Genomic DNA, 18,544 nt, shown 5'->3' on the forward strand with positions numbered 1-18,544 from the left:
CGCCCAACGCTCTGGGCCCACCCTGCCCCTGACTGCAGGTGGCACCTGCCCTGGGCCGCGGAGCCCCGTCTGCAAACAGAGGCGCTGCTCTGGCTCCCCACGGTGGAGGCCCCGGGGGACAGGGGCATAGGCAGGGAGCTGAGGACAGGTGGGACCCGCCCTGTCCTCTCCCCGCACCGGTCTCCAGACAAAGGCACCAGGACGCGCAGCAGCGACTCAGAGCTGGCACTCCCCACTTGTCACCTGGGACCACAGGGCACCCTGGCTCGGAAGACGCTTGTGTCGGGCGGGGGTCCCAGCCCGCTGCTCCCGGGGGTGGGAGTCAGGAAGGGGCTCCTGGCCTGGGTCAGTGCAGCCCACTCGAGGGCAGGCGGGCAGTGAGGGCCTGGGCCGTGGGAGGCAGGATGGAGTGGACCCCGCCAGAGGAGCACTGGTGTGCCGGGTGGCTGCGGGCGTTACCTGGGGACCGGCTGCAGGCCCTGGAGGCTGCCCGCTCCCTTGACCTGTAGGGGTACTTGAGCGTGGTGTCCAGCTGCTTGAAGCTCTCCTTGAGCGAGTGGCACTGGTAGTACTCCACCAACTCCTGCAGGACACACATGCTCACTGACCGCTGCCACCACCTCCAGGCAGTCCTCCCGGGTGCCCTGGTTTCCCTCCCCCACCTCCTCAGGTTCACTCAGGGACTTGTCTTCTTGACCCGAGAACCACCCCTTCCCTCCCACCCGGCACAGGGTGGGTGGTCAGTATCCCGAAGACCTTTGATCCAGCAATTTCTCTCCCAAATGTTTCTAAAGGAAAAATCAGGGAGGAACGCAGAGACTGAGGGACACGAATGCTCCTATGACACTCTTTGTAATGGAGAAAAATGGGAACCCCCACGTGTCCAACACCAGGTAAGTGCTTCTAGAAACAACAGCATATCCAAGCGACTGAACGCCACGCGGCTACCAGCTGGGGCGAGCAGAGGCTTCACCCCAATGTGAGCGTTTACTATGTTGAAGGGCAGGCTAAAAGCTGGGCACAGGACGGCCAGTGCTTTTGTTTGGAAAAGGTGTACGGAACCACACCCAGGCTACGCTTAGGGCGGTGAGGACTCGCCCTGAAATGGGAACATCACTATTTTTTGGGTGGGGAGTGTGGATACTTTGTTTCGCTCTGTGCCTTCTGTGGCTACAGTGGGGTGTCTAAGGGCTCAGACACTCTAGCCGGATGTTCTCAGTACCCGGACGCCGTGTAATTAAGGAAAGAATGGGTCTAATCTTAAACTCATCTTAAGGACTATATGCCTTTGACTGCATTCGGGCTGGGCTGGGTGGTGCGGGGGTGGGGGGCAGGGGGCAGGAGCGAGGAGCATGGAGAGGAAGTGGGGGGGCAGGGGGCAGGTGGGGGAGAGGCAGGGGGCTGTTGGAAGGCACCCTCGTGTGAGGTTGGCTACACGGCCAGGCCCCGGGCCGAGTTTCTGGCTCTGGTGGGAGGATGGGGGTGAACGGGCTGCTGTAATGCTCGTGGCCAGGATGGGCTGGGCCCTCCCCACACTGTGCACCACAGTCAACCCACCTGGCCCTTTGGGGACTTTGGGGGACAGAAGCCCAACTCAGGGCTGTGAGGAGGCCCTGACTGTCCCCAGTCGCCCTGCGAGCCCGTTTCCTGGGTCTTTCCCACACTGGGACGACTCGCTCCTCCCCAGGTAGAGCCCGCAGCCCAGCCTGCAGGGAGCGCCTGCAGGGAGCAGGTGCAGGAGGCCCCTCCTCATGGTGGCTGCAGGGGGAGGCCTGGGCCCTCCTCCCACCCTCGGGGCGGGGCCGGCGGGAGCCAGGGGTCACGTACCAAGAGGCTTTCAAATTTCTTTGCTTCTGTGATGTGGATCCAGCTGTCCTTCTCCACCACCTTAATGTGCTTCACCTCGTCGTTGAACCTGGGCGAAGTACACAGGCCACAGCGGTCACTATGCAGGCCACGCGGCCCCCAGCCCCCTGGGAGTCCAGGCTTACGGCACGTTTGCTGGAGCAAAGAGCCTGGCCCTCAGCCATACCTCCAGCTCCCACAGCTGCTCCCTCTCGGCCCTCCCCTCCCCTCCCCTTCAGGCTGCCCCAGCCTGGGCCTGTCTCCTACCGCGTGTCCGTCTATCTGTTGGTCCACCTTGCCCGTTTGAACCCCACACTCCCCGGTCAGCCTCAGGCCCCGGAGCCCCACCCCTCCCCTCCTACCAGCCCCGCTGAGACTTCCTGTCTCGGGGTTCTGCTCATTCTCTTCTCTGCACTGGGAACATCCTCCTTCTCCCCGTTTCCCTGGCCTGATGAGGGCTTCACAGCTTGGTTTGCAAGTCAAAGGTCTGCCCTTTGCCCACGAGGCCCAAGGCGGGCAGCCCCGCCCCAGCTCCGACACCATCTCACAATACTCTCCTCCACACCCTCCATTCCAGCCGGCCGGGCCTCCGGCTCTTCCTCAGACACACCAAGCACAAGCCCAGGAGGCCCTGGCTCTGGCTGTCCCTGATGCCGGCCTGACATCAGTTCCCCTACATTAAACCCAGCATATATGCGGTTAAAACCAAAAGCACTCGTCCCCTTTCCCTGCTTCTAGAAGTTACACTCATACGTAAATTACCAGTTTTTTAAACCTTTGTATCCTTGAACTTCACAAGGCAAACACAAGTTACAAACTGTTAAAAGCCCAGGTGGCCTCACACTGGGCTTAGACTGAAGTTTTGGCCAGTTATGGGTCTTTTGAAGTTTTCTGACATCCAGAGAATATCAAGAAGCTAAAGCTCCCCAGACCCCAACTCCTCAGCTTACTGGCACCAGAATCCCCCCTCCACCACGGAGGCGGACCACCAAGGACACCCACCTGCAGGTTCCCTCATCTCGCCTCCTCCTCCCTGCCAGCAGCCTCACAAGGCCAAGCGCAGGCTGGTGGGGAAGTGCTGACCAGCAAGGCCACAGGCTCCCCCTCCCTACCAGCAGCCACATGCCTCACCACCTTGAAAACCCCTGGCCTCCCATCTTTCGGAGACAGGACAAATTTGAGGGCTCACTCTCGTCTCCCAGCTGACATCACCCAAAATAAAAACCTTTTCCTTGCCATAAGCCTGGTGTTCGTTTTTATTTGGCCCCTCTTGTGTGGCAGGTAAAGAACATGTGTATGTGCCCGGTAACATCCCCTCTGCCCAGAATGCTCCCCCTCCTGCCATTCTCACCACCCCCCCACCCCCGCGTTCTCAGGGCTCAACTCAAATCTGACCTTAGTGGAGAGGCTCCTCACAGCCCCTCCCTCCCAAACACCACCCCTACACTTGCCGGCCAACACCAAAGCCAGACAAAAACATCACAAGAAAAGAAAACGACACGCCAATACCCCTTATGAGTAGAGACGTAAAAATCCTCAACAAACTGTTAGCAAACAATCTCTCTCCATATGTACATCTATACAAACCACACATATAAAAAAGACTTCACTCCACAGCCAAGTGGGACATACCAGGAATGCAAGGTTGGTTTAACACCCAGAATTCAGTTAATGGAATAAACGGTTGTGAAGTAAGCGAATGCTCCACTGCCCATTCTCTTCTCCCAGGGGGCCTTTGTAGACCACCCACTGTTTCTCCTGGATTAAAGTGAGCTGAGTGTGCTCACCCCGCCCCCATGCTCCTTGGGCAAGGACCGTCTGAGGCCCCCTCCAGAGCCCTGCGGCCAGGCACACAGCAGGTGCTCTGCTGATTCCTACCAGGCAAGTGACATCTCTGCCACTTCACTGCTTGGTGCCAGCCCCCAGCCTCCACCCCTGACCTACCACCACACCCCACACTCCACTTTTCTCCCAGGGCCCACCGAGACTGTCACTGTGGGAGGCCCCACCTGCACTGTGTCACACATCTTACAATGCTCCCACTGCCCACGGCAGGTACGGCTGACCTCTGCTCAAGAGCAGGTCTCGCAGATTAGGTGACCCAGGTCACATCCAGATGATCTTTCATTGGCCATGTGTCACTTTCAACGTTGGGGTTGTTCTTTGTATTTTAGAGTCAATGCATGTGTTTCAGGCCCCAAACATTTGTGGGGCCTCCTGGAAAGGCTATGGGACCCTGGCAGTGTTTTCCCACCTGTGGGGGCTCATCCTCAGTTCTGGCTCCTTCTAGTTCCCCAGATCCCGACCTCCACCACATCTACCACTTGTACCCACTGGCTGCAGACGTAGAGGAAGCTGCTACACACGGGAAGAAGCAAACACAAGCTGAGACAGGGAGGTGGGATGAGCTGTGTGTTCAGGGCCTGGGTGTGGCCCTGCTGAGCCCGGCCCACCTGGCCCCTAACAGCCGTGAGGCCTCCTGTATCCTACAGAACAGCCCCTCTCTGCTCCCCTGTGTTGGCTTCTGCTACTCGCAACCAGAAGCATCCAGGCTGAAACGCTGCAGACATCCGGTGGCCTGGTCACAGGGCCCGCCACCCCCAGCACCCACCCAGCAGACCCGAGGAGGCCTTCCCTGTAACAGAAGCCACTCTGCTTGAGACTCTCCCATCTAGGTCGTGGCACACCAGAACCTTCTACTCACTGGCCTGTGGCCTGGCCTGAGACTCCTATCCCCTGGACATCCTGTGCTGATGGCAATCAACCACCAGTCAGACTCTGTCTTTTGGAGAGGAGATGGCAGACCCACAAGGGGACGGTGGGTGGACCGTTCACGCATGTCCCAGGCTGCCACGTTGTATAGACCCACTGACGACACCCTTTCATCTCAAAGGTGTCCTGGGCAAGACTCTCCATGGCCACCCACAGCCCAAGAAGCCCAGGAGCCGGATGGGCTCCGTGGTTCAGGACCACATTGGGGGAGGGGTCCCCTTGACCCCGGATCCGATACATACTTGATGCTTATGGCAAAGCGCTCTGCCTCGGCTGGCCGCTCCCTGATGAGGTAGGTCCCGCTGGCATGGGATTTGAGCAGGTTGTCTGTCTGCTGCCTCTCCATGTTGCCTGCAAACCTAGAGCAGATGAGTCTGTTAGGGCCGGGAAGGAAGTGAGAGCTGGAACACTGACGAGCCTAAAGGGCAGAGAGCTATTAGCCAACAGCCTAATCTGCAGGATGAGCCCGTTGGGAAATGAGGCCACGCCCCGACAGGAGGGGCAAACAGTGGGCGGGTCTGGAGGGGACGTGGGTGGGGCATCCACAGGTGAGGACACAGCAGCACTGGAAAGATGCTGGGGGCAGGATGAGGACCCCAGACCTCGCCCATCCACTGGGGGGTTTCTGCTCTACAGAACCCTGGGCCTGGAGGAGGTGTTCAGCGTCACAGGAACATTAGATAGAATTTCTAAGTTTTCACTATTTAAAAAGCAGTAATAAGTAAAAACTGCTCATGTGTGGGTTTTTGTATCTTGTTGTAACACACTGGAGTCCACCAACATCTCCGTGAATGGGTTTCGCACAGACTCTGACAGAAGGGATTTCCTGCCCTCTCCACTGAAATGAAGCCCATCCCAGATAGCAAGGCAAGCCCCCCGCCCCCAAAACAAAACCTGTTACCACCTGCCCCGCCTGTCAGGCTGAACTGGGACTTTTGTAGATACTATGGAACCAGGACAGAACCCACATTAGAAAATTAAACTGTGCTTTGTTACACTGTCAAGTGAAAGCCACAGTCGGTCCTCCACTGTGTACATGAGACCTCAGTGCAGGGTGAACGGTGTCCGTGAACAGACTCGCGGGCCTCTTTACCACATGGGCGGAGCGGCTGAGCCGAGGTGCCAGGGACACCGAGGGGCAGGCACAGTGCACTGCCGGGCACAGGGGTGGCTTCAGAGATGACCCCAAACCGCAAACCACGAGGGTAGATACTCCCAGCATAGAGGGCCACCACACCCAAGCTGCCCATTACACTGGCTGCGGTGGGGCGGGCATCTGCAGAGAACCACTGTCACTGACGGCTGGTCACTCGGTCACTCTTCCAGGCAGCCCGGGGACCCAGCAGGCAAAGTGATACAGGCTGGACCCAAGGCTGACATGCATCTGTGACTCACGCTTAAAACATCCACCTTCACGCTTTTATTAATGCAAACAGCCTCACTGTTCTCATCCAGCAGCTGTATGAGTCATCACGAGATTATAAATTTGGCCTTAAATAGACCACTTTTATATATTTTACATGATGAAGCTCATTAAGACTGCATAAAAAAAGGGCTTTATTCTCCCAAATGCTCAGACCTGATGATCTGTTCTGGCGATAGGGACATAGTGCCTCGGGGTAGAGAGGGTCGCCCAGGCCCCTGGTGGTTTACGGCAGAGGAAGGAGAAGGGGGCTGGGGGCAGCGGGGCTCAGCCGCCCTGGAGACAACCGAGAGGCTGCCCGGCCGCAGACCCAGCCTGGGGGGGTGGGCCACAGCCCACAGCAAACGGGCCACCGCTGATCCACTCACCAGGGGTATGCCGTGTAGTCGACCTCTCGGGATGGTGGCCGGCTAATGGGCGGCTGAAGAAGAGAGCATTCGGATTAATGTCCACGCCAGGGCCGTCCATAGAGTGGGGGCTGGAGGAGGCTTGTCAGCAATGACCCGACTCTTGGGCCCAGCACTGGCCACCACGACAAATGTGGACTTAGCCCCGGAGCCACTGGACTGCGAGGTCCCTGAGGGCAGCGCTGGGACTCACCATCTCTGAGTAGCTTTGATTGAATGAATGAATAAGTCACAACCAACTGACAGTGCACTGAATCCCCAGGGAGGGGGGGACCGAAGGCTGCAGGAATTTCTCAGCGGTGGACATTAGCACACCTGACAGCTCTTTGCTGCAGATGAGCCTGAGGCCTGGAGGCCCCGAGGGGGTGCCCGGCCGGCAGCAGTGTGGTCTCCAGGCGGCGGGCTGCACACAGGCAGGCCTTGCAGCTCTCGAGACCCCATCCCTGGCCAGAGCCCCCACCCTGGCCTCCCCTCACTGGGCCACAGGTTGGGCAAAGCCTCACAGACTACCTGTCCTCTCTCCACCCCATTCACCATGCAAATGGGGAAACTGAGGCCCCGGGTGGGGAGAGGAGCTGCCCCAGGCCACCAAGTGAGTTAATGGTGCTTTTCCTCCTCTGCTGTCTGGTCCCCTTGACCTGTCAGCAAGGCCTGTCCAAGAGCCCTACATGTTTTAACACTTTCTCCTTCAACTGGACAATGGCACCGCACAGAAGCAGTGTGCTGGGCAGACGGGGCCAGAGGCCAGGCAGGGCCCGGGGGGCAGGTCAGGGCTCCCGCGGTGTCGGAGACCTGTCTCCTGCTCCTTCAGGACGACTTTCCCTCTTTCACTCTTAGTTGCCTTTTTTTTTGCAGGAAGGGGGTGATTCAATTTATTCAAGGCTCACAGCTCAACGCCTTTTGTTACAGACAAGAATTTGCTCCATACCACGTGGATGAAACAAATGCCCGATTGCCTTTTTCTAAGTATCATAAAGCCCAGCTTTGAATCCTTATGTTTGGGGGAGCTTTCTCCTCCCTGGGGCTGTATAATAGTCCAAGAAGACTTATAGTCCCTAAAATTTGGAGAACGGCAGCTGGCCTTCGGTCCATTACAATTGCTAAAAGAGACGCTCATTTTGGTGTTTTTAAAACCACGATGAAAGGCAACACCCAACTGGCTGAGCCCTTCAAGCAGCCACCCCCTGTCCCCTGGCCCCCACCCACCTTCTCTCTGGGCACAGGCCCAGCTCTGGGGCCAGCTCATGATGGCCATCTAGCAAGGATGTCCTGAACCAGCCCAGGACATCCCAAGTGAGGAGACAGCTCTCAGAACCCTCGGCGCCCTGGCCACTGTGTTCCTGAAGCACCTGTGGAAAGCACTCACCCTTCCATCCACGGGGCAGGGCTTCACAGACGAGCTAGGAAAGTAGCCTGACTTCCTGGTTTGCACCAGCCGACCCTGGAAGAAGAAGACAGAGAAGATCAGGGCCAGCGGGGCCTGGCCTGGCCAGTGACTGGGGTGGGGGATTTTAGTGTGCACCCCACTGTAACCTCAGCTGACCTCATAAGCCTTTGGGGCAGGAAGGTGAGGGGCCTCCCCACTTTACAAACAAGAACACTGAGGCCCAAAGAAGTTAAGCGACTTGCTCAGAGCTGGGACTAGAGCCCCACCGGCTGGCTGCTGTCCGGTTCTTTCTTATCTACACCGGCCCTTCTCAAACCGTAAGGGGCACGTGGACCCAGGGATCTAGATGAAACGCAGACAATGTCTGGGAGGGTCTGGGGCTCGGCCCTCCCTCTCCCTGTTCTCTGCAGGGAGTCCTCCTGCAGCTCCTCCTCAGGCTCCACTTGCACATCAGCAAAGTGTCTCTGCAAGGCCACCAACAACTGATGGCCCTGGTCACAGCTGGGGAGGGGACGGGGCGGCTGGGTCAGGGCGGAACAGAGATTTTGTACAGCAGACACCTTTCTGCACCTTGCGAATCTCCAGTTATGTGAAGGCACGGTCTAGTACAATAAATTCATAACTAAGTACATACTGACAGGGACCATCACAAAACAACAATGACGGCAACAATAGTAACACAAACGTTAATGAACATTCGCCCTAACGTCAGCCCAGGCTGAGCTCCCATGGCACTGCCCCATGGGTACTGGGGCTTGGCAGAGGTGCCCAGGGGCAGGTGGGCATGGAGGGCTCTACCTTTTCGGGCCTTTTAACTGAAACAGTAAGTTTCAGGGCTCAGAACCATAAACCATCACATTGACATCTGTGTCCACGTTTGTCTCCTCCACCAGGAGGGGCCTCCTGGGGGAAGGCGGGGGAGTGGGTCTCAGTCATAGTGTCCCCTAGGGTTGAAGACAGTGCCTGGCCACCCCATGATAGTGTTGGGTCTCAGTCATGGTGTCCCCCAGGGTTGAGGACAGTGCCTGGCCGCCCCATGATAGTGTTGGGTCTCAGTCATGGTGTCCCCCAGGGCTGAGGACAGTGCCTGGCCGCCCCATGATAGTGCTGGCTTGGACTGGGGCGGGGTGGCAAGGAGGGTGGGTGCGGTATGGCCGAGGCGGAGCATGGGGGCATGTGCAGGACGCACCAAGGCAGAAGGCAGACAGAAAGGCAGGGCAGGGGACCCCTGAAGCCATGTCTCGGCAGGAGCCAAGGCCTTGCTAAGAGCTCACTCTTTCCACCCCGATGGCCTCTCACCCTCAACCCGCCCCTGCCTAGGGATGCAGAACTCTGTGCTTCTGCTCCAGGGGACGGGGTCAGGGGCCTCGACCCTTCCAGCCTCAGGACCTACCTCCCACCACTGAGACTCGGGATCGCCTCGCAGCAGCTCGATCACGTCGCCCGTCTGGAAGGTCAGCACCGGCTTCCCGGGGGGAGCGGGGTTGCCATGGTAATTCTGCACGGCCACCATCTTGGGACCTGCAGAGGACAGGGCAGTAGGGGCCACTCACTTGGTGACTTCGTCCTGGCTGCAGCCCGCCCCGTCACTGACTTCGGCCTCCTCAGCCTTCTCAGACCCCTCGGGGCTGCTGGGCAGGAGACCACCCCCAACACAGCCGCAGACAGACACACTCGCCTGTACTGCCCCTCCCTAAATTCTTCCCGTAACCCCCCCGTCTCTGCTACGGAGCGTAAGTAAACTGTTTCTGCGAGTAACAGATGCAGAGCATCATTATGGAATAGTGACTTATTTTCAGCTGGCACTTCAGGGGTTTTTTTCCAAACACCTTTCAAATCTGTGGCAAGAGTCCGTCCTGCAGGAGGGGGTACCCTCACGTTAGAGAGGGGGACCAGGGGTCAGCGAGGCAGAGTGACGTGACAAGGCCACACAGCGGGTCTGGGGCAGCTCTGGGGCTGAAATGGGGGGTCCCGGCTGAGGCCCCACCAATCTGTAGGCCGCTCCTAGACAGAGCCCTGCGCTGACCCGGCCCAGCCCCCCATGGGCCACATCTGCCGGGCCTGGTTCCCAGTGCCAGTGTCCCAGTGGCAGGAGGGGGCTTTTCATTCTGATTTTTTCAGTATTAGGTTTGACTGTGTCCAGCATGGCCTGGACCTCCCCAAACAGGATGCTTTCGACTCTCAACATTTAAAAGCCATGCTCCTATCACACGACGCAAAGCAGGGGGAAACGACGAGATAGAGAATTGGCCAAGACGGCAGAGCATCTTGGTATCTACTCTGCTCGGGGGTCTCTGGGCTGCAGCTCAGGCTGCAAGGACCCTGACCCTCTGCAGCCTGGGCCCCGTCCCCCTGCCCGGCGCTGTGTCATTAGAGATTAGGAGGGCTCCTGGGGGAGGCGGCCGTGGAGGCAGGAGGGAGACGGGGCGAGAGGGCGGCACACGCTCGGGAAGCCTGGAGTCGAGAACGCTGGGCGAAGCTGGGTGGTCACTGCAGCCAGCTCCAGCTCGGCTCCCAGGGTGACCGCTGACAGGGACGGTAGCTGAGTGGGCCCAAGTCCCGCAGACTCACCGGGTCCCGCTCCAGAGGCGTCCTGTGAGGGCAAGGACAGACGACAGTGATGAGGGAAGGCTGCCCAAGCATCGGACACTCCCCGCCCCCCGCGGCCAACAGAAGGGTCAAGGCAGGAAGCAGGGGGAGGAGAGGGACACGTCCTGGACTCCCACGGGCTCTGGTGACGCTGTTTCCCCACTATTCTCACATATACCCTCCACCATAGCGCCCCTCCACAGCCCTGGGACATCCATCCCCTGCCCTCTCCCATCCCTTACCATTAACTCCCACCTCCTCCAGGAAGCCTGCCCTGACCACCCCAGCCCTGGGGCCTCCCTGCTCTGAGCCTGGGCTTTGTCATCTGTCTGGGACATGTCCTGCTGCACAAGACTAAATGCTGCATGTCTTCCCTCCTCCGAGAGGGCATCTTTGTACCCCATGCAGAGCCTAATAAGTGTCCTTTAAGTGCTGTTTAATTTGACCGGACCCCACAGCTGGGGGAGAGACATGACGTCCACACCCCACAAGTGAATTCAGGGACTCATCCCCAGGTCAGCTAAACAGAGGGCCCTAAGCCAAATCAGGATGGGGGGCAGGCGGGTGGATGCATGTCGCAGAGCTGGGCACCCACAGCAGAGAGCAAGCCCTGTGCAAGCAGAACGGGTGGGCAGCGGGGCAGGGCCGCAGCTCTCAGGGCCCCTGGGAGGCCGTGCGTGGGGACCCATTTCTACTGATGCCCACGAAAGAAAACAAAGGCCCCTCGTGACCAGCAGTGGCTTGTGCCAGTGTGGCCCTAGGAGTGGGGAGAGGCAGGATGAGTGGGCACACAGGGCTGTGCGAGGTGCAGGGCAGCAGGAAGGGAAGTTTGGTACACTCACCAGGTCTGCAGGAGAACCTGAAAGGGAAGCACATCAGGCGTTAGAGGGCAAGCGGCCAGCACCGAGGACACGGACAGGAGTCGCTGGGCGCGCTTAAGTGTGTGAGCCAGGCGAGCTTCAAGGCTGTTTCAGACATTGATTACGGACACGCATAGCTAGTGACTACAAAAGTCGCTCAATCACTTCTCATGGCAAATTCCGAGCTCTGGTTTTCGGGGGCACATGGGAGAATGCAGACTGCGTATCTGACCAGATGGCAAAGAGGTTTTCCCGTGTGGGCCACTCTGTTCCAATGGCGGCAGCTTCCTGGATCACTGGGCAGAACCCAGGCTCAAAGGGAAGATCTCCGCTATCGATTAGTAATGCCTGCTGTGGGCAAGTGACAGGAGGCGTCGGTGGGCATGCTACCTATTTGCCAGCATGCTCGTTTACAAAGACAGCACCTCAGTTTGTCAGATGGAAGGCAAATGTTCCGAAGATTCTGTCCACCTGCCCTGGGGTGACCCAGAGGGAGGACAGAGAGCCAAGCTGAACCCCAGTGATCTGACAAGCTGGGCTGCTACCTCACTGGACAAAGCAAGGATGACAGTGCCTAAGGTGTGTGGCTGATGTGACCTCAACACCATCTAACACTCAGAGTTGCAGACTGCTCTGGGCACAAGTAAGCATCCAACAGGCCCTGCAGAGCAGAGGTGACAGGCTCAGCGAGCATGGGGCAGGGAGGGGCAGGGAGGGGCAGGCAGCCCACCCGCTCCCACACAGAAGGCAGCAGCAGGCTTTGCCCTGCCGAGGGCTTCCCAGGGGAGAGGCTCTCTGGGAGCAGCTGGCGTCCCTCTGGGACAGCCTGGCCCCGGGGCAGCAAACAGTTAAGCTTGCCTTGGCCCGGGTGATTGGTGCAGCCCAGAGGTGGAGCTGACAATGGGGCTGCATGGGGTCCATGCCCAGAGAAGATAAGAGGCAAAGCAGCTCTTATCAGAGAGAAAGCAACTGGGAAGTCTCCAGAGGAACATGGCCCAAAGGGACTGGGGCAGGACCAAGTCCCCAGCAGAGAGACACGTAAGGGAACCACAGCCTCCTTAAAATAAAACCAGGTGCCCACTGAGAACTTCTAATGACATGGGGAGAAGGCTCACGATAACGTCGGCTTTCAAAAGATATGAAATTGCCTACCCGGAAGGTCCCAGTTATGTATGTTATGAAGATAACAGAAACAAACAGAGATGGGGGGCAGGCCGTGCGTCCGCAGAAAAGAGAGGAGGCTGTGTGCTGTGCCTGGAGGCACGTGAGTTGTTTCTACCTCCTTTATTCCTCTCTACATTTTCAATTTTCCTCATTTTCCATGGGAAACGAGTATTTAATAATCAGAGGGAAAAAAACCAGGAAGAATATTTTTAAAAAAGAAAAACTGGAAGGAAATATACGAAAGCATCGCCCTTGGTTATTTCTTGATACATTTGTGGGTGATGTTTATTTTTTTCTTTATTTCATTTCTTTTCTTTCTCCAAGTTTTCAAAAGTAAGGATGTTACTTTTAGGATCAGAAAAAAAATGCCAGCAGAAATTAACTGTCCAGTCACCTGGTGCGGGGGACAAGCGGCCACAAGAGGGCGGTATTGACGGGCAAAGCTGAAAACCCACATTCAGGCCGGCAGGCGCCCAGCAGTGTCTTCGAGCCCAGAGGCTGCTAGATCTTGGACACGGACATGTCTGCACCAGGCCCGTGGCTGGGATCAGGGGGTCTGGGCTGACCTGTCGGACCCTCCTCCGGGATCAGGGAGCTGGGCCAGCAGCCACAGTAAATGAGGAACTGACAAAACCCTCTATTCTGGGCAGTGGTGTCTCAGGGTGACAAGCAGGCCTGCCATGATTTTCTGTCTACCTGGAGCGAGTTGACCTCCTCTGAGAGCAGCTTCCCTGTGTGTGGACCATGTGTGACAGCATCGTCTCACGGGGATGTGGGAGGGTCTGGGTCGCCCACATGAAGCACGGGGAGCACAGTTGACGCTTGGCAGGTGCCCCAACCCCCAGGCTTGTGCTCCAGAATGAAGCCTCAGCACCCATTCCCCACCGGACCCAGTGCTCGGCCAGCCCCTGCTGGGCGTCTCTGAAACCTTCCAGAATCGTCTCAGGCTTTTCGGCTGCCCATCCAGCTGCTCCAGCCTGGGCACTCCCCCAGATGCATCCCCCAAACCAAGACGTTTCAGAGAAGCCTCGGCAGCCCGGGTGCCAGCTGGGGGGGCTCAAGTCCCTTCCCCTCCCTGAGCCTCAGGGTTCCCCACCTGATAAATGGGCACAGGGAGAAGGGCAGCCTTGCAAGTGCTGTACTCTCACGTGCATGCATGTGTGTGTGCATGTGTGAACCATCTACTAACACGGCTGTAGCTAAGGAGCGCCAGGCCTCTCCAGGTCCGGGAGAACCAGGGGCGAAGAATGATTATGGCTGTTTCTCTGATTGGAAACCTCCCTGCAACTGCCAAGAATGTTCTGTGCCCATTTTGGGGGTGGAGATTCTAGAAGTTTACAACTGGGATGGGCAGGGGAAGCAGAAGAGGCAGAGAAAGGCCCTCGAGTATCACCGTTAGGATGGAGGTCACTGGCATGGAATCCCCCACCGGCTGGGCCTCTTGAGACCGTGTGACCCAGGGCAGGTGTCCTCTCCTCTCTGAGCCTTGGCTTCCTCATCTGGGCCCTGCCCTGTGGGGTCACCGTGGTAGGAAACGAGAATGCGCGCACGCGGCCAGGGCTGGGAGGGTGGAAAAGCGCAGCTGTGAGTGACGTGGGGTGCATCACGGGGCCTGAGGACCAGCCCCGAGGCTTACGTCTGGCAGACACAGGTACTCACTGATCTTGCAGGGAGGCGTCACCTCCAGACACTCCTTGTGCGCCCCGACGCCACACTTGGTGCACAGGTAACCCTGGTAGAAGGTGCCCCTGTGCCGGGGAGGGCAGGAGTGAGGCGGACGCTGGGCCGGCTCCTCACGCTCCGCAGCCGTGGGCAGGGCCCAAGGACAACCACCCGCCTCGCCGTCTGCCCCACGGGCATCCACCCCTCAAAGCCCTGGGCCCCCAGGACCCCTGCCCCAATGTGCAGCCTGGTTGCCCACTCTCCCCTCAGACCGGCCCACCTCGCTCCACTGTCCTGCACAGCGGGCCCTGGGCACCCAGAGGGACAACCACCTCCCTCCCTGGGAATACCCGAGGGCCCCGCGGGGTCTGACGCTGTGGGATCTTCCCCAGGCCCCTCGGGGCCCAGCACGGTGCTGGCCTGTGGGGCGGTCAGCGGTGATGGGGACAGCGGGCAGACGCCTCACTAGGTGGGTGGGGACCGGGCCAGGAGGCACCTCACCTGAGGAACATCCTGCAGGCTTTGCAGTTGGTGGTCTTGTCGAACGTGTACATCTGGAAGCTGTGGTGGTTGGCGTTGGCCTTGTCGGGCCTGATGTTCGACCTGAGGGGAGAGAGAGAGGGAGCCGGTGGCGCAAAGGCTGGGTGGAAGGGTCCGTGACAAAGAAAGCAGGGCAAGATGTTAACGGTGGAATCCAAGGGTGTCTGCCGGAACATTCTTTCAACTTTGATGAATACTCAAAAACTTTCATGAAAGAACACTGGGGAGAAAATTATAGCGCCTGGAAACTAAGGGGCAGACATGGCAAAGCCTCGGGGCCTGCTGCTTGGCCGTCATCTATTCCGACGAGTCTCGGGCGTGATCCTATTTGATTCTGCCAACAACCCCATAACCTGGGCCCTCCTCTCTTCTCCATTTCACCAGGAGGAAGAGGCAAGGAGGTGGGCGCACCTGCCCGGAGGCCCCCAGCCCCACTGCAGAGCCCACGTGCAGAAGACTCTGCCACACTGGCCCCAAGGTCTGAGGGGTCTGGGGACCCCACTGATCACTTTTCTCTGTTGGACATGTTGGGGTGCCCCTAGATTTCAGGGAGAAACAGCTCTACGGCTTTCACAAACAGGTGACACTCCACCAGCCTGTAAGACCCTGAGGATCTGGCCACGCTGCTCGGCCGGTCGGGTGAGCAAGGTGCAGCCTCAGGGGCACTGGACCGTGGAGCCGCCCAGTGGACAAGCAGTGGACGGGCTGTGGCAGAGGGACGGCTCTCTTGCCCCAAGAAGATTAAACAGCTAGGATGCCACCAAGTTGGGGCTGGCGTCCCGGGGGTGGCAGAGCCTGTCTCAGTGTCTGGACATTCGAACCACCCCTCGTCTGAGAGGGGCCCCGGACAGAACGCCCCTGGGACATCCAACCCCAGACTGCCTCCCCCTCGAACTCACATGGCCATCTCAAACTGCTCCATCCACTTCCTCTTCATGTCTTCCGTCTTGCAGAAGAACTGGAAGCCCTGCTTTCCTTGCAGGTGAATTAGATAGAAGCCGTAGGACCACTGCGGGAGGAGACGGGGCGCTTGCCACTGGCACGGCTTCAGGCACACGGACACGTGTACACACACTCATGCCTGTGCCTGCATGTGCACACGTGTGTGTGCATGTTCGTGTGTGTACAGTGCACTCGCCTGTGCCTGCATGTGCACACGTGTGTGCATGTGCGTCTGTGCATGTGGCTATGTCTGTGCATGTGTACAGTGCACTCATGCTTGCATGTGCACACGTGTGTGCATGTGTGTATGACAGTGTGCATGCATACAGTGCACTCACCTGTGCCTGTGTATGCACACGTGTAGGTATGTGTATGTATGCATGTCCGTGTGCACGCCCTTCTAACAAGATGTCTTGGGACCCCACCTCCCACCTCCTCCCAGGTGCACCCCGAACCGAACTCTCCTGGTTCAGCAGGGCCGTCTCTATTGATCATGCTGGGTCCCCAGGGAGCCCGTGTTCAGGAACCCGCCAGGGCCCTTCCATGATGCCAGCCCACCCACTTTCACTTCCTAAATGTGATGCTAAAAAAACTCACTGCTCTGAAGTAAAACAACAAAAAAAAACAAAAAAAAAAAAAAGGAAAAAACACAGGGAAAACCAAGGGCTCAAGGAGCCTGCAGCAAAGCCGCCCCCAGCTGCCCATCCCCACGGCCACCCACCAGGCCGGCTGTCTCGCCGGGCTTTCGAAGGAGCCCAGGAAGAAGAGTGTGGAAAGTCTGAGTCCATCTGTGTTAGAAAAGATGGGGGGAAAAAGAAGGGAGGGAGGGAGGGAGGGAGGGGCGAGGAAAGAGGGAGAGACAGAGAGAGGGAGGGAGGGAGAGACGGAGGAGAGAGACAGAGGGAGGGAGGGAAGAAGGCAGGAAGGGAGGAGAGAGGAAGGGAAGGAAGGAGAGAAGGAAGAAGGGAGAGATGGGAAGGACAAAAAAAGAGGGGGATGACACAGAGTGAGGGTAGACAAGCCCCCTTTAAAGAAGAGGAGTGGATTGGGGGACAGAGAAGTGGGGCCTTCACTTCACACCCTCCTGTAACATGTCACTGTCATAATTAAGACACTGGAGGGGACAGAGGAAGAAGAAAGCCATGAGCCTGGGCTGCTCCGGCCCACCAGGACCCCGACTCCAGCTCAGGAAGGAAGTGCAGCCTCGGGCCCTGAGGGAAGGAACGGAACGAGAGAGAATGAGGGCGCCAGGTGCTTACCATTTTCCCGTGAGACTAGGAAGCATGAGGAGAGGAAAGGAAAAGGGGAGACGCGGTCACTAAGAGACTCGGCCCAGCCCTGCAGTGGGGACGGCAGCCTGGGACACTGACCACTGCCAAGAGCTCTGGGACAAGGGAAGGTGCCAGGGGCTGGGATGCGGGGACTGCCTGGGGAGAGGCCTCAGTTACCACCTCTGGGGCCCCAGTGGCTTGTTCCAGACATTAAGGTTGGGCGGGTCACCCTGTAGCTCTCCCTGGTGGTACCTGCATTCTACACTGCAGGCTCTGAGGTCCGGGGTCTGGGAGTTTTAGCTCCTGGCTCAGGGTTGCACTCAGTAAGTGCTTGAGTACTGGGTGCAGAAACCTCTGCCAAATCAGGACTGAGCCAGAGGGTAAGGCAGCCTCATCCCAGTAGCTGTGGCCCCCTCCCAGCACTCATGGCCCTGCCCCCAGCAGTCAGGGCCCTGCCCCAGGCAGTCATGGCCCCGCCCCTGGCAGACATGGCCCCGCCCATAGCAGTCATGGCCCCGCCCCTGACAGACATGGCCCCGCCCCTGGCAGACATGGCCCCACCCTGGCAGTCATGGTCCACGCCCCCACAGTCATGGCCCTGCCCCCAGCAGTCCTGGGCCTACTCCAGCAGACATGGCCCTGTCCCCAGCAGCTATAGCCCGCTGGCTGGACATCCGAGTCTGACAAGCCACAGGAGGCCCACCCAGAGCCCTTTTCCAAAGTGGGCAGGGGTGGGGAGGGGCAGGACGGCCTGCTTGCTGCAGGGGGCAATGTGGGCTGGAGTCCAGCAGCCAAGGTGTAAGGCCCACCCTGCTCATCTCCTCCATGGGGAGCTGTGAATCCCATCGTGCCACCTCAGGGAAGATTCAAAGATAAAGGGCAGGGCAGAGCTGGGCCCGGCCCGGAGCAGGCGTGCCCTCGGCAGAATCTCAGTGACAAGAGGCTGGCTGAGAAGGGAGGCCCCGTCCCCACTGTGGAGTGTTGGACGCCTGGCCCCCCCAGCTGGCCCACTCGGGGTCAGCACTGACTTCCACCCGGTTCACCTTTTCCCAAGGCCACCCACAACTCGCCCCTCCGTGGAGGTCACGCCTGCCCCCTGCCTGGTGTGGCCCAGCCCCAGAAGGCCCCACGTCCCACCTTCTTGACATCCTTGTTGTTCATGGGGTCGTCGGTCATCTTGTGGAAGAGGAGCTCGATGATCTCCTTCAGCTCGTAGTTGTAGCCTCTCCTTTTGCAGACGATGACCACCTTGTCAAACAGGAACAAGTACCTGGCCCGACAGCGCGGCCAGGGGCCCGTCAGCACAGCCAGCACCCCGTGCTCCGAGGCCATGCCGTGTGCCCAGGTGGGCGGCAGGAGGGCTGCAGCCCTACCCTTCTGCCTGGCTCACCGGCTAACTCTGACCCCTCGGCCAGGTCGGCCAGGTCTTGGCTACTCCGATACAACTCCTCCAGGAAGCCCTCCTCGGCCGCCCCCGACGGCCTGGGGCACGCGCGGGCTCCTCCACCCCCACGCTGACCCTGCTCACAGCACTGGCCCAGACGGTCACTGCCTGTTTACATGTCCACGCTCCTCTAGACTGGGAGCCCCATGAGGGCAGGACTCGCATCTGCTGTGACCCAGCCACGGCCCCAGACCTCGCACACAGTAGGTACACGTGGAGGACTGAACCAGCAGGGACG

The 18,544-nt window shown here is 58.9% G+C and overlaps 1 protein-coding gene across 2 annotated transcripts in view; it reads right to left on the bottom strand.

Annotated features, from left to right (window-relative positions):
* VAV2 (vav guanine nucleotide exchange factor 2) overlaps nt 1-18,544 on the bottom strand; it is a 193,300-nt gene that overhangs the window by 7,489 nt on the left and 167,267 nt on the right. For both annotated transcript variants that reach the window (XM_058524427.1, XM_058524428.1), the window contains exons 14-25: nt 18,000-18,132; nt 15,549-15,658; nt 14,611-14,712; nt 14,107-14,195; nt 11,266-11,282; nt 10,406-10,427; nt 9,228-9,355; nt 7,814-7,888; nt 6,409-6,461; nt 4,860-4,976; nt 1,828-1,915; nt 460-583 (exon numbers count right to left, since the gene is read on the bottom strand). In XM_058524427.1, the coding sequence (XP_058380410.1) occupies nt 460-583; nt 1,828-1,915; nt 4,860-4,976; nt 6,409-6,461; nt 7,814-7,888; nt 9,228-9,355; nt 10,406-10,427; nt 11,266-11,282; nt 14,107-14,195; nt 14,611-14,712; nt 15,549-15,658; nt 18,000-18,132 (1,058 nt within the window). The remainder of the gene's footprint in view (nt 1-459; nt 584-1,827; nt 1,916-4,859; nt 4,977-6,408; nt 6,462-7,813; nt 7,889-9,227; nt 9,356-10,405; nt 10,428-11,265; nt 11,283-14,106; nt 14,196-14,610; nt 14,713-15,548; nt 15,659-17,999; nt 18,133-18,544) is intronic.

This window comes from Diceros bicornis, chromosome 28 (genome assembly GCF_020826845.1).
Source record: "Diceros bicornis minor isolate mBicDic1 chromosome 28, mDicBic1.mat.cur, whole genome shotgun sequence".
NCBI lineage: Eukaryota > Metazoa > Chordata > Mammalia > Perissodactyla > Rhinocerotidae > Diceros > Diceros bicornis.